The 14610-nt window shown below is 49.8% G+C and overlaps 1 protein-coding gene across 5 annotated transcripts in view; it reads right to left on the bottom strand.

The window, feature by feature from the left end:
• LOC122543993 (solute carrier family 22 member 6-A-like) overlaps positions 1 to 14610 on the bottom strand; it is a 55056-nt gene that overhangs the window by 19850 nt on the left and 20596 nt on the right. For all 5 annotated transcript variants that reach the window (XM_087983818.1, XM_087983819.1, XM_087983817.1 and 2 more), the window contains 3 exons: positions 10849 to 10952; positions 4591 to 4745; positions 3737 to 3905 (listed from right to left, as the gene is read on the bottom strand). In XM_087983818.1, the coding sequence (XP_087839944.1) occupies positions 3737 to 3905; positions 4591 to 4745; positions 10849 to 10952 (428 nt within the window). The remainder of the gene's footprint in view (positions 1 to 3736; positions 3906 to 4590; positions 4746 to 10848; positions 10953 to 14610) is intronic.

Raw genomic sequence — 14610 nt, 5'->3', positions numbered from 1 at the left:
GTCATCTCTCTCTCTCTGTCTAATGAGAGAGCAGCCCTACAGTCTGGGAAGATTATAGCAACTTGACTGACTTGATATAGTCAATAGTTGCCTTGGGACTCCTTAAGTGAGTGTGGAATCCAGACCCGCATAAAATCTACAGATGCTTCTTCCAGTTTTCAAGATTAAATACCTTGTTTGTAAACCAGTTGGGTCTTCTTAATAAACATATTTATTATCAAAACTAAGCATATTCAATAAAGAGTGAAGAATTTGTTAACTTAGACAGTCATAGATGTAGAAGTATAAATGCTTATCCCTGTAAATAACACACATTCCTAAAGCTTGGGTGAGATTGACCCCAGGCTAGCGTGCTCCTAACAGTCTCTGGAGTAATGTAGATTTGTCAGTGTCAATACTCCTCATAATAATGGGCACATTTTCTCCCTCCTTGGTTATGAATAGGAAGGGTTTAGAGGGTATGGGCCAAATGCTGGTGTCACAATGCTGTGGCTATCAAGAGGTTATTTCATCCTGGTTTTATTTGAAGAGAGGTTGTAAGGCAGAGGTACCAAACCGCCTACTGAAGACCATTTGAGTCAACAGCCTGTGAGGCCTTGGTTTTTTTTAAAGTTGGAACAATAGAAGCAGGCTGGCTGGGTGTGGCCAGCTCACTCACCAGGTTTTCTAGTTTTTTTTTTTACTTTTTAGGCTTAACTTTAAGCAGAAGCGATTGGGGTCTCAATGGAGTTGGAATTTTCAGTGAATATCTCTTGGCTGGTAGGAAGGGTTTGGAGGGATATGGGCCGGGTGCTGGCAGGTGGGACTGGATTGGTTTGGGCTATCTGGTCGGCATGGATGAGTTGGGCTGAAGGGTCTGTTTCCATGCTGTACATCTCTATGACTCTCAATGACATTCTTAGTGATTGCATCCTTGTGGGGAGAAAGGGTCACTTTCACACTGAGGACAATACCTATTGTGTTATGTGGCAATGCCACCAATCTGAATGGGATAGATTTCGGACAGATCTACAGCTCAAATCAGCTGTGCTGATGCTAGACTAGGAATACTGTGGTGAGTAACTCACCTCCTGACTCCCCAAAGCCTGTCCACCATCTACACGTCAGGAGTGTGTTGGAATATTCCCTACTCGCCTAAATGAGAGCAGCCCCACCGACACTCAAGACGCTCAACAGCATCCAGGACAAAGCAGCCCCCGTTTGATTGGCACCACCTTCACAAGCATCCACTCCCTCCACCATCGATGCTCAGTAGCAGCAGTGTGTACTATCTAGAAGATGAATTGCAGAAGTTCACCAAAGGTTCTCAGACAGCACCTTCCAAACCCTCAACCACTTCCATCTAGAAGGACAAGAACAGCAGATACATGGAAACACCACCACCTGCAAGTTCCCCCTCCGAGCCACTCACCATCCTGACTTGGAAATATCTTGCTGTTCCTTCAGTGTCGCTGGGCCAAAATCCTGGAATTCCCTCCCTCAGGGCATTGTGGGTCAACCCACAGCAAGTGGACAACAGCAGTTCAAGATGGCGGCTCACCTTCTCAAGGGGCAATCTCTACCGTCTGGAAGGGCAGCAGATGCATGGGAATATCACCACATCCCCGCAAACTTCCCTCCGCGCCACTCCCCATCCTGACTTGGAAATCTATCGGCTGTTCCTTCACTGTCACTGGGTCAAAATCCTGGATTTCTCTCCCTGTGGTTCTACCCACAGCACACGGCCTACTGCGGTTCAAGAAGGCAGCTCACCCCCCACCTTCTCAAGGGGGCGACTAGTGATGAGTGATAAATGCTGGGCCCAGCCAGTGATGCCCATCAGCCCACGAATGAATAAAGAACAAATTCCTTATTTTCCCATCGTCAACAAGCCAAGGAATCAACCCTGGCTCAGTTTGGAATGCAGGAGATCAGAGCAGGAGCTCACTTGAATATAAGCTCCCGAGCTGGTGAAGCTGTAACACAGGATTGGTTGTACACCAAGCAAGATGTGATAGTCTGAGCTTAGAAGATCCAAGAACCAACAGATTCGAGAAAAGCTCTGCCGACCTGCCAGCTCCAGCTGTGAATTAGACCGCGGAGAGCGGAAGAACCTCCATAAATATTCCAGTCCTCAGTGATGAAGAGGCTGAACACATTCGTGCAATAAACAGGGATTTGCATTTGGAGCAGGTACAACCACCTACAAGCAGAATGATCGGTCCATCTCGCCCTTCCCCTGAGGTCTCAGCATCAATGATGCCAATCTTCACCCAAGGGAAGACTGATGGCTTGAAAGGATTCAGAAAAGATTTAGAACATAGGACAATACAGCGCAGAACAGGCCCTTCAGCCCTCGATATTGCGCCGACCTATGAACTATTCTCAGCTCGTCCCCCTACAGTATCCCAAAATCATCCATGTGCTTATCTAAGGATTGTTTAAATCTCCCTAATGTGGCTGAGTTGACTACATTAGCGGGTAGTGCATTCCATGCCCTTACCACTCACTGCGTAAAGAACCTGCCTCTGACATCTGTCTTAAATCTATCACCCCTCAATTTGTAGTTATGCCCCCTCATACACACCAACGTCATCATTCTTCGGAAAAAGACTTTCACTGTCTACCCTATCTAATCATCTGATCATCTTGTACATCATTTACAAGGTTGTTGCCGGAGTTGGAGGGTTTGAGCTACAGGGAGAGGCTGAACAGGCTGGGGCTGTTTTCCCTGGAGCGTCGGAGGCTGAGGGGTGATCTTATAGAGGTCTATAAAATCATGAGGGGGCATGGATAGGGTGAATAGACAAGGTCTTTTCCCTGGGGTGGGGGAGTCCAAAACTAGAGGGCATACGTTTAAGATGAGAGAGGAAAGATTTAAAAGAGACCTTAAGGGGTGATTTTTCCCACATGTATGGAATGAGCTGCCAGAGGAAGTGATGGAGGCTGGTACAATGACAAGATTTAAAAGGCATCTGGATGGTGTCATGAGTATGAAGGGATATGGACCCAATGTTGGCAAATGGGACTAAATTAATCTAGGATACCTGGTCTGCATGGACGAAGAGGACCGAAGGGTCAGTTTCCATGCTGTACAGCTCTATGACTCTACGCATACAGCTCCAGCAACACTAAAGAAGTCCAGCACCACCACCCATGTCAAAACAACCCACTCAACCGGTGCTGCAAGAAACGCCCTGAACATTCACTTTCTCTGTCAGTAACCCTCAATGGCAGGAGCGAGTGCCATCACATGCAGGGGACTCACTGGGTTTGTTTTCACTGCAACGCAGGAGGTTGAGGGGCGACCTGGTAGAAGTTTGTAAGATTGTGTGAATGGCAATGGATAGAATGAAAAGTGTGAGGCTTTTTCCCAGGGCGGAGGGGTCAATTACTAGGGGACACAGGTTCAAGGTGAGATGGGGAGGGGGACATTTAAAGGAGATATGCGAAGCGAATTTCTCACAGAAAGGATGGGGAGTGGCTGGAACACGCTGCCAGGTAATGGAAGCAGACACAGTAGCTGTATTCCAGAAGCACCTGGACAAATACATGAACGAGGAAAGGAATAAAGGGAGATGGATCCTGTAAGGGAAGGTGGTATGGAAAGGCAGAATGTGTCAGCACAGGCTTGGAGGGCCGAAGGGCTGCTCTTTGTTCTTTGACGTTGCCCTGATGAGGTGTCTTGGTGACTCCTGATCTCACTCCCTCCACACCCCCCTCCTCATCCCCTCCTGCCAGTAGGGCTAGACTTTACCATGAGGACAGAAAGAAGATATAAAACGGAACAGCCACGGTGAACTGAAGCCAGCGCCAGTCTCGGATTGCGAAAGCTATGCCAGCCAGGATCAGCTGACCAAATGTGTAGGAATAATTGAAATAAGTTGAAACCATGGTTCGCACTCTCATCGGGATCCATTCAAGACCTGGAGGGATTTAAGTGAGAGATTCATGGTGTTAACTCAACGATACAAATCACTTCCATTTTTATATCTCATGGTCACTCATGAGCTCACAATGTATCCCAAAACTACTCAAAGCCAATGAATTGCCTTTGAAACGTACGTACTGATCAAATATAATCAATCACCACAGATGATTTATCCCGGCAGTGAACAGCGATGACTTTTATGATTAAGGGTAAAAATATGGACTGAACAAACCGTCTAACAGTTTTTCAGATAGTGGCCAAGGAGCTCCAAAAGGTGGAGCACTCTGTGTGTGTGGTGGCTCAGCCTCGGGTGACTGCCTGTGTGGAGTTTGCACGTTCTCCCTGTGTCTGTGCAGATCCTCTCCGGGTGCCCTGGTTTCCTCCCACAGTCCAAAGGTGTGCAGTTTAGGGGGGATCGGCTGTGCTACGTTGCCCCATTGTGTGCAGGCTAGGCGGATGAATCATAGCAATAGGCAGGGATGGAGTAGGATGCTATTTGGAGAGTCAGGTGGGCCAAAGGACCTGCTCCTGTATTGTAGGGATTCTATGACATTAAAAATAGAAGCAGAATTATCCACACAGGTATTCATAAGACCTTTTGAGCCCTTGCTTTTTTTTTTCTCATGGGCTGTGGTCAGGGAAGTAACTAGGAAATGACAAGAGCTTAACTTTCCACGTACTCAGGCAGAAGATGTTGAGGATAATCCCTGACAGTGCCATCCCACAGAGAAACCTCCAGAAGCAGAACAAGGGATAGGAGGAGGAGAACGCAGCGCAGGTTCCCGACACTGCCATCTGGAAGTGGGACCACAGCAGGAGACTCCGCCTCCCGAACCTGTCAATGATAAACACATTCAGACAAAGCGACTTCCTTCATCACAAGCCTTGCACCCGATTTGCTAGCTGCTTCACCCGCCCACGATCTCATGAAGGTTAATCTTTGGAGCGGGCTCTGTTGAGTCTTTCATTGGTGTTGGGCGTGACCTTTAGACCCTGATCTTCCAGCTATTACTGGACTCTGAGCCAGCGCTGAACTGTCGCAGAAGCTCCTGTGCAGGGTGCCTGAGGAGAGGCTGATTGCCTAATCCATGAGATTGTCCTGTTTGCAACTTCAAGTTCCATAGAATCCCTACAGTGTGGAAACAGGCCATTCAGCCCAACAGGTCCACAGTGGCCCTCCAAAGAGCATCCCACCCAGACTCACCTCCCCCAAACCCTATCCTTGTATTTCCACTGGCTCATCCACCTAATTTATATGTGCTTAGATACTATGGGGCAATTTAGCATGGCCAATCCACCCTAACCTGCACATCCCTGGACACTATGGGGCAATTTAGCACGGCCAATCCACCCTAACTTACATATCCCTGGGCACTATGGGACAATTTAGCACGGCCAATCCACCCTAACCTGCACATCCCTGGACACTATGGGACAATTTAGTATGGCGAATCCACCCTAACCTGCACATCCCTGGAAACTATAGGGCAATTTAGCACGGCCAATCCACCCTAACCTGCACATCCCTGGACACTATGGGACAATTTAGCACGGCCAATCCACCCTGACCTGCACATTCCAGGACACTATGGGACAATTTTGCACGGCCAATCCACCCTAACCTGCACGTCCCTGGACACTATGGGACAGTTTAGCATGGCCAATTCACCCTAACCTGCACATCCCTGGACACTATGGGACAATTTAGTATGGCCAATCCACCCTAACCTGCACATCTCTGAACACTATGGGACAATTTAGCACGGCCAATCCACCCTAACCTGCACATCCCTGGACACTATGGGACAGTTTAGCACGGCCAATCCACCCTAACCTGCACATCCCTGGGCACTATGGGACAATTTAGTATGGCCAATACACCCTAACCTGCACATCCTTGGGCACTATGTGGCAATTTAGCACAGCTAATCTACCCTAACCTACACATCCTGGGCACTATGGGGCAATTTAGCATGGCCAATCCACCCTGACCTGCACATCCCTGGACACTATGGGACAATTTAGTATGGCCAATACACCCTAACCTGCACATCCTTGGGCACTATGTGGCAATTTAGCACAGCTAATCTACCCTAACCTGCACATCCCTGGACACTATGGGACAATTTAGCATGGCCAATACGCCTTAACCTGTACATCCCTGGGCACTATGGGACAATTTAGCACGGCCAATCCACCCTAACCTGCACATCCCTGGACACTATGGGACAATTTAGCACGGCCAATCCACCCTAACCTGCACATCCCTGGACACCATGGGACATTTTAGTATGGCCAATACACCCTAACCTGCACATCCAAGGACACTATGGGACAATGTAGCACAGCCTATCCACCCTAACATATACATCCCTGTACACTATGGGACAATTTAGCACGGCCAATCCACCCTAACCTGCTCATCCCTGGGCACTATGGGACAATTTAGCACGGCCAATCCACCCTAACCTGCACATCCCAGGACACTACGGGACAATTTAGCACGGCCAATCCACCCTAACCTGTACATCCCTGTACACTATGGGACAATTTTGCATGGCCAATCCACCCTAACTTGGACATCCCTGGACACTATGGGACAATTTAGCACAGCCAATCCACCCTAACCTCCATATCCCTGGGCACTATGGGACAATTTAGCGCAGGCCAATCTACCCTAACCTGCACATCCCTGGGCACTATGGGACAATTTAGGACGGCCAATCCACCCTAACCTGTACATCCCTGGACACTATGGCACAGTTTAGCACGGCCAATCCACCCTAACCTGCACATCCCTGGGCACTATGGGACAATTTAGGACGGCCAATCCATCCTAACCTGCACATCCCTGGACACTATGGGACAGTTTAGCATGGCCAATCCACCCTAATTTGCACATCCCTGAACACTATTGGACAATTTCGCACGGCCAATCCACCCTAACCTGCACATCCCTGGGCACTATGGGACAATTTAGCACGGCCAATCCACCCTAACCTGCACATCCCTGGACACTATGGGACAGTTTAGCACAGCCAATCCACCCTAACTTGCACATCCCTGGACACTATGGGACAATTTTGCATAGCCATTCCACCCTAACCTGCATATCCCTGGACACTATGGCATAATTTAGCACGGCCAATCCACCCTGACCTGCACATCCCTGGGACACTATGGGACATTTTAGCACGACCAATCCACCCTAACCTGCACATCCCTGGGCACTATGGGACAATTTAGCACGGCCAATCCACCCTAACCTGCACATCCCTGGGCACTATTGAACAATTTAGCACGGCCAATCCACCCTAACCTGCACATCCCTGGACACTATGGGACAGTTTAGCACGGCCAATCCACCCTAACCAGCACATCCCTGGGCACTATGGGGCAATTTAGCACGGCCAATCCACCCTAACCTCCCTATCCCTGGGCACTATGGGACAATTTAGCACGGCCAATCCACCCTAACCTGCACATCCCTGGGCACTATGGGGCAATTTAGCACGGCCAATCCACCCTAACCTCCCTATCCCTGGACACTATGGGACAATTTAGCACGGCCAATCCACCCTGACCTGCACATCCCTGGACACTATGGGATAATTTAGCACGGCCAATCCACCCTGACCTGCATATCCCTGGGACACTATGGGACAATTTAGCACAGCCAATCCACTCTAACCTCCATATCCCTGGGCACTATGGGACAATTTAGCACGGCCAATCCACCCTAACCTGCACATCCCTGGGCACTATGGGACAATTTAGCACGGCCAATCCACCCTAACCTGCACATCCCTGGACACTATGGGACAGTTTAGCACGGCCAATCCACCCTAACCTGCACATCCCTGGGCACTATGTCACAGTTTAGCACCGCCAATCCACCCTAACCTGCACATCCCTGGACACTATGGGACAGTTTAGCATGGCCAATCCACCCTAACCTGCACATCCCTGGACACTGTGGGACAATTTAGCACGGCCAAACCACCCTAACCTGCACATCCCTGGGCACTATGGGACAATTTACCATGCCCAATTCACCCTACCCTGCACATCCCTGGGCACTATGGGACAATTTAGCATGGCCAATCCACCCTAACCTGCACATCCCTGGACATTATGGGACAATTTAGCACGGCCAATCCACCCTAACCTGCACATCCCTGGACACTATGGGACAATTTAGCACGGCCAATCCACCCTAACCTGCACATCCCTGGACACTATGTCACAGTTTAGCACGGCCAATCCACCCTAACCTGCATCCCTGGACACTATAGGACAGTTTAGCACGGCCAATCCACCCTAACCTGCACATCCCTGGACACTGTGGGACAATTTAGCACGGCCAAACCACCCTAACCTGCACATCCCTGGGCACTATGGGACAATTTACCATGCCCAATTCACCCTACCCTGCACATCCCTGGGCACTATGGGACAATTTAGCATGGCCAATCCACCCTGACCTGCACATCCCTGGACACTATGGGACAATTTAGCACGGCCAATCCACCCTAACCTGCACATCCCTGGACACAATGGGACAGTTTAGCACGGCCAATCCACCCTAACCTGCACATCCCTGGACACTATGGGATAATTTAGCACGGCCAATCCACCCTAACCTGCACATCCCTGGACACTATGGGACAATTTAGCACGGCCAATCCACCCTAACCTGCACATCCCTGGGCACTATGGGACAATTTAGCACGGCCAATACACCCTAACCTGCACATCCCTGGACACTATGGGATAATTTAGCACGGCCAATCCACCCTAACCTGCACATCCCTGGACACTATGGGGTAATTTAACACGGCCAATCCACCCTAACCTGCACATCTTTGGACTGTGGCAGGAAACCAGAGCACCCAGGGCAAACCCACGCAGACACAGGAAGAACACAGACAGTCGCCCGAGGGTGGAATCAAACCCAGGTCCTTGGAGCCATGAGGATGAGGTTGGGGACATTACGTAAATCCCAGGGATCATGTTGCTTTCAATCAAGCAGCATATGTTAGATAGGCAGTTCATTTTCTGCAGTTATGACAAAGTCTGGTCCCTTCCATAGGCAAGACCTTTCAATGGAGCTGACTACTTTTAATTGGGGAAGTAGGGTGAAGGGGGGGTCAATGGTCTAGTGGTATTATCACTTAACTATTAATCCAGAGACCCAGCTAATGTTCGGAGGACCTGGATTCAAATCCCTGCCATGGCAGACGGTGGAATTTGAATTCATTAAAAATCTAATGAAACTTGAAAGGGTTCAGAAAAGATTTCCAAGGATGTTGCCAGGGTTGGAGGGTTTGAGCTACAGGGAGAGGCTGAACAGGCTGGGGCTGTTTTCCCTGGAGCGTCAGAGGCTGAGGGGTGACCTTATACAGGTTTACAAAATTATGAGGGGCATGGATAGGATAAATAGGCAAAGTCTTTTTCCTGGGGTAGGGGAGTCCAGAACTAGAGGGGCATAGGTTTAGGGTGAGAGGGGAAAGATATAAAAGGGACCTGAGGGGCAACTTTTTCACACAGAGGGTGGTACATGTGTGGAATGAGCTGCCAGAGGAAGTGGTGGAGGCTGGTACAATTGCAACATTTAAGAGGCATTTGGATGGGTATATGAATAGGAAGGGTTTGGAGGGATATGGGCCGGGTGCTGGCAGGTGGGACTAGATTGGGTTGGGATATCTGGTTAACATGGACAGGTTGGACCAAAGGGTCTGTTTCCGTGCTGTACATCTCTATGACTATGACACTATGACTCTGCCTCTGGGCAATTAGGGATGGGCAATATGTGCTGACCTAGCCAGCGACACCCTTACCCCATGAATGAATTGAAAAAAAACCTTCAGTGACGTCCTGGAACTGAGATGACTGGCCTCCAACATCCACAGCCATCTTGCTTTGCTTGACTCCAACCAGCGGAGAGTTTCCTTCCCCATTTACCAACGACTTCGCTGTCTCTGTCACTTCCTCCTGCCTCCCGCCTGCAATCTCGCTTCTTCCCGCGTCTCCATGCCAGTCCCTCCCCCTCCCCTCTCTGCTTGCCCGCCCCGACCGCACATTCCGCTCCCCCTCCCCCATTGCTCCCATGAGCCCTCGTCACCTCCTTCACAACTGGCTCACTTCGTCCACTCCGATCCTCCCGTGGAAGCAAGGAGGGAGTGGGCGGAATGAAGCGAAGGGAGCGAGGAACCTAAATGTGGGGATGGGGGTGGGAGAGGGTTAGTAAACAGGAGGCAACCAGAACCGTATGTTATGCTGTCTTCTGCCTTGGTACCATCTTTATTGCAAGCTGCCTCCCGAAACATCGCTGACGGGCACGTCACGGGTATTGCTCCATTTTCCGAACTCAAAATCCAACGTTTGGCCTCCCCGTTGGGAACCCAACGCCTGGAGGAAGAATGCCTCACCTTCCACCTTGGGACCCTCCAACCACACGGAATCAATGTGGATTCCTCATCTCCCCTCCCCCCACTCCTCCCAGCTCCAACCCTCCAATTCGGCACCGCCCTCTTGAACTGTCCTACCTGTCCGTCTTGCTCCCCACTTATCCGTTCCACCCTCCTCTCTGACCTATCGCCATCACCCCCACCTTCATCCACCTATCGCATTCCCAGCTACCTTCCCCCCACCCTCACTCCACCTCCCATTTATCTCTTAGCCACCCACACCTCCCCTCCCCAATTCCTGATGTTCCAAATGTCGACTCTCCTGGTCCTCAGATGCTGCCTGACCGGCTGTGCTTTTCCAGCGTCACACTTCTTGACTCAGGCCCTTGTTGGGAACCACCCTTTTTTATTAACCTGGCGACTTCAACTCACTGAGAGAGAGAGAGAGAGAGAGAGAGAGATTGAGAGTGAGAGAGAGAGAGAGGGAGAGCTCTGCATTTGCAGCTTACCTCTCCCACTGGGCCTTACCTGTCTGAAAGCCATCCCAGTACGATAGACCCCGCCAGCACTCCACCCATGTAGACAGACTGCACCATTTGTCTCAGAGACTTACTGTTGCAGACGAGGTCCCACTGTCAAAAACAAGAATGGAACCCGTGTAGTTCGGGAAATCGCATCGCAAGCAGCAGCGAGCCTCCTAAAAACAGGCCATAAGCGAAGGGGTGCTGGGGGAGTCACTCAAAACTGACCGGTATTGGGTCACCCGCGGGTTTTATGCTTTGCACTGAAACTGGCAGCACCAGCGCTCAATTGCCCCCTGGAGTGTCAAAGCAAGGCATTGTGGATTCCACATTCCAGATCATGACACAAAGCTGAAAGCCAGAGCTGAGCCGTTCACGCTGATCTCACCCAGAGGATACTGGAATTCTAGGGCGGACGTAGGTTGGGAGGAGAACTCCAATTGAGGATGCCCTTTGTTAGAGTTCCACATGCAGAGTTACAGCTGGCAAAAGTTTAATTTGATTAGAATGAGGCCATAAGATCATAATGGCGAGAAGTAGGCCATTCAGTCCATCGACGCTGCTCCCCCATTCAATGGCTGATCTGATCATCTTGAACTCCACTTCCCTGCCTTTTACCCTCCTGCTTTAAAAACCTATCTCAGCCTTGAATCTACTTAATGACCCCAGCCTCGACATCCCTCTATGGTAAAGGATTCCACAGATTAACTCCCCTCAAAGGGAAGAAATTCCTTCTCATCTCTGTCTTCAGTGGGTAACGCCCTTATTCTGAGATGACGCCCTCTGGTCCTTGACTCTCCCACAAGGGGAACCAAACTTTACCCTGTCAAGCCCCCTAAGAATCTTGAATGTTTCAATAAAGTCACCGATGAAATTGGTGCCGATGAAATTGGTGTCAATTGTTGTAAAAACCCATGCGTTCACTAATGCCCTTCGGGGAGGGAAATCTGCTAGCCTTACCTGGTCTAGCCAACATGTGACTCCAGATCCATTGCAATGCAGTTGGCTCTTAAAATTCCCTCTGAAATGGCACACTCATTTGTTTTATTCAATTCATTCACGGGATGTGGGGGTCGCTGGCTGGGCCAGCATTTATTGCCCAGAGGGACAGTTAAGAGTCAACCACATTGCTGTGGCTCTGGAGTCACATGTAGGCCAGACCGGGTAAGGATGGCAGTTTCCTTCCCTAAAGGGACATCATATGGGTTTTCCCAACAATCGACAGTCGTCATCATTAGATTCTTAATTCCAGATTTTTATTGAATTTAAACTCCACCATCTGCCATGGTGGGATTTGAACCCAGGTCCCCAGAGCAATACCTGGGGCGTCCCTGGATTAACAGTCCAGTGATAATCCCCCTCAGCCATTGCCTCAGTTCAAGATCAGCCAGTGATTGGCAGCATGGTGGCTCAGTGGTTAAGTGCTGCTGCCTCACGGTACCAGGGACTGGGTTCAAAGAGACCTTGGAGTGCAGGTTCATAGCTCCTTGAAAGTGGAGTCGCAGGTAGATAGGATAGTGAAGAAGGCGTTTGGTATGCTTTCCTTTATTGGTCGGTGTATTGAGTACAGGAGTTGAGAGGTCATGTTGCGGCTGTACAGGACATTGGTTAGGCCACTGTTGGAATATTGCCTGCAATTCTGATCTCCTTCCTATCAGAAAGATGTTGTGAAACTTGAAACGGTTCAGAAAAGATTTGCAAGGATGTTGCCAAGGTTGGAAGATTTGAGCTATAGGGAGAGGTTAAATAGGCTATCGCTGTTTTCCCTGGAGCGTCAGAGGCTGACAGGTGACCTTATAGAGGTTTATAAAATCACGAGGGGCATGGATAGGGTAAATAGACAAAGTCTTTTCCCTGGGATGGACGAGTCCAGAACTAGAGGGCATAGGTTTAGGGTGAGCAGGGAAAGCTATAAAAGAGACCCAAGGGGCAACCTTTTCACTGAGGGTGGTACATGTGTGGAATGAGCTGCCAGAGGAAGTGGTGGAGGCTGGTACAATTGCAACATTTAAAAGGCATCTGGATGGGGACATGAATAGGAAGGGTTTGGAGGGATATGGGCCGAGTGCTGGCAAATGGGACTAGATTGGGTTGGGATATCTGGACGCCATGGACGGGTTGGACCGAAGGGTCTGTTTCCGTGCTGTACATCTCTATGACTGTCTGTGTGCAATTTGCATGTTCTCCCCACATCTGCGTGGGGTTTCCTCCGGGTGCTCCGGTTTCCTCCCACAGTCCCATAAATTGCAGGTTAGAGTGAATCGGCCGTACTATATTGCCCACAGTGTCTAGGAAAATGCAGGCTAGGCGGGTTAACCATGAGGAAATGGAGTGGGATGCTCTTCGGAGGGACAGCGTGGACTTGACTGGTCAAATGGCCTGCTTCCACTCTGTAGGGATTCTATGAATGGCAGTGACCAAAGAGTCTTGCTATTAATGCACACAGCCCATGAAAAATTTTTAAATGATAGAACATACGAAAGACCTTTTGGCACAGCTGACACCTCACGGGTGTAGATATCAGTCCTTCCTCACCTTACCAGCCTATCCCACTCCTTTCCCCCTCATGCACTCACCAGAGTATCAAGGTAGGTAAAATGGAGTTAAGACACAGATCGGCCTTCCTATAATTGAATAGTGGAATGGGGTTAGAACATAAGAAATTAAGACCAGGAGTAGGCCATCTGGCCCCCTCGAGCCTACTCCAGCATTCAGTAAGATCGTGGCTGATCTTTCCATGGACTCTGCTCCACTTACCCACTCTCTCCATAACCCTGAATTCCTTTCCTGTTCAAAAATCAACTATCTTCACATTAAAAGCATTCAACGAGGTAGCCTCACCTGGGCAGGGAAATTCGACCAATTCACAACTCTCTGGGTGAAAACATTCCTTCTCCGCCAGTGAAAACCACCTCCCTGCATCTACCTTATCGACTCCCTTCGTAGGTTGATTGCCTCCTGCTGATCCTGGGCTTCCTAGCTAATCCTGCCAGTCCTGAGAGTGAAGCTTTCACATTCACAACATGAAATGAATGATCAGCGTTTCAGCGGCAGGGTTGTTGGAATTACAGTGTCCCACCAGCAGTTCCAACAAACTGCAACTCGTCCAGATCCCCAGGGGAGGACACATTCCTCCTGGCAGAGCTGCATTTTTGTCTCTCGCTGCAGCCAATACTCAATGCCTTTAAATATTCAGAGAATCCCTACAGTGTGGAAACAGGCCCTTCGGCCCAACAAGTCCACACCAACCATCCGAAGAGGAACCCAACCAGGCCCATTTCCCTAACCTACATTTACCCCTAACTAATACGCCTAACCCACACATTCCTAGACACTATGGGACAATTTAGCACGGCCAATCCACAATAGCCTGCACATCCCTGGGCACTATGGGTAATTTAGTACGGCCAATCCACCCTAACCTGCACATCACTGGGCACTATGGGTAATTTAGTACGGCCAATCCACCCTAACCTGCACATCACTGGGCACTATGGGACAATTTAGCACGGCAAATCCACCCTAACCTGCACATCCCTGGACACTATGGGACAATTTAGTACGGCCAATCCACCCTAACCAGCACATCCCTGGGCACTATGGGACAATTTAGCACGGCCAATCCACCCTAACCTGCACATCCCTGAACACTATGGGACAATTTAGCACGGCCAATCCACCCTAACCTGCACATCCCTGGACACTATGGGACAATTTAGCACGGCCAATCCACCCTAACCTGCACAGCCCTGGGCACTATGGGACAATT

The sequence above is a fragment of the Chiloscyllium plagiosum genome, unplaced genomic scaffold (assembly GCF_037043375.1).
Source record: "Chiloscyllium plagiosum isolate Xiang-an unplaced genomic scaffold, Cpla_swu_hap1 HiC_scaffold_46, whole genome shotgun sequence".
NCBI lineage: Eukaryota > Metazoa > Chordata > Chondrichthyes > Orectolobiformes > Hemiscylliidae > Chiloscyllium > Chiloscyllium plagiosum.
Note: the sequence above shows the minus strand (reverse complement) of the source record. Positions and strands in the feature narration are given on the sequence as shown.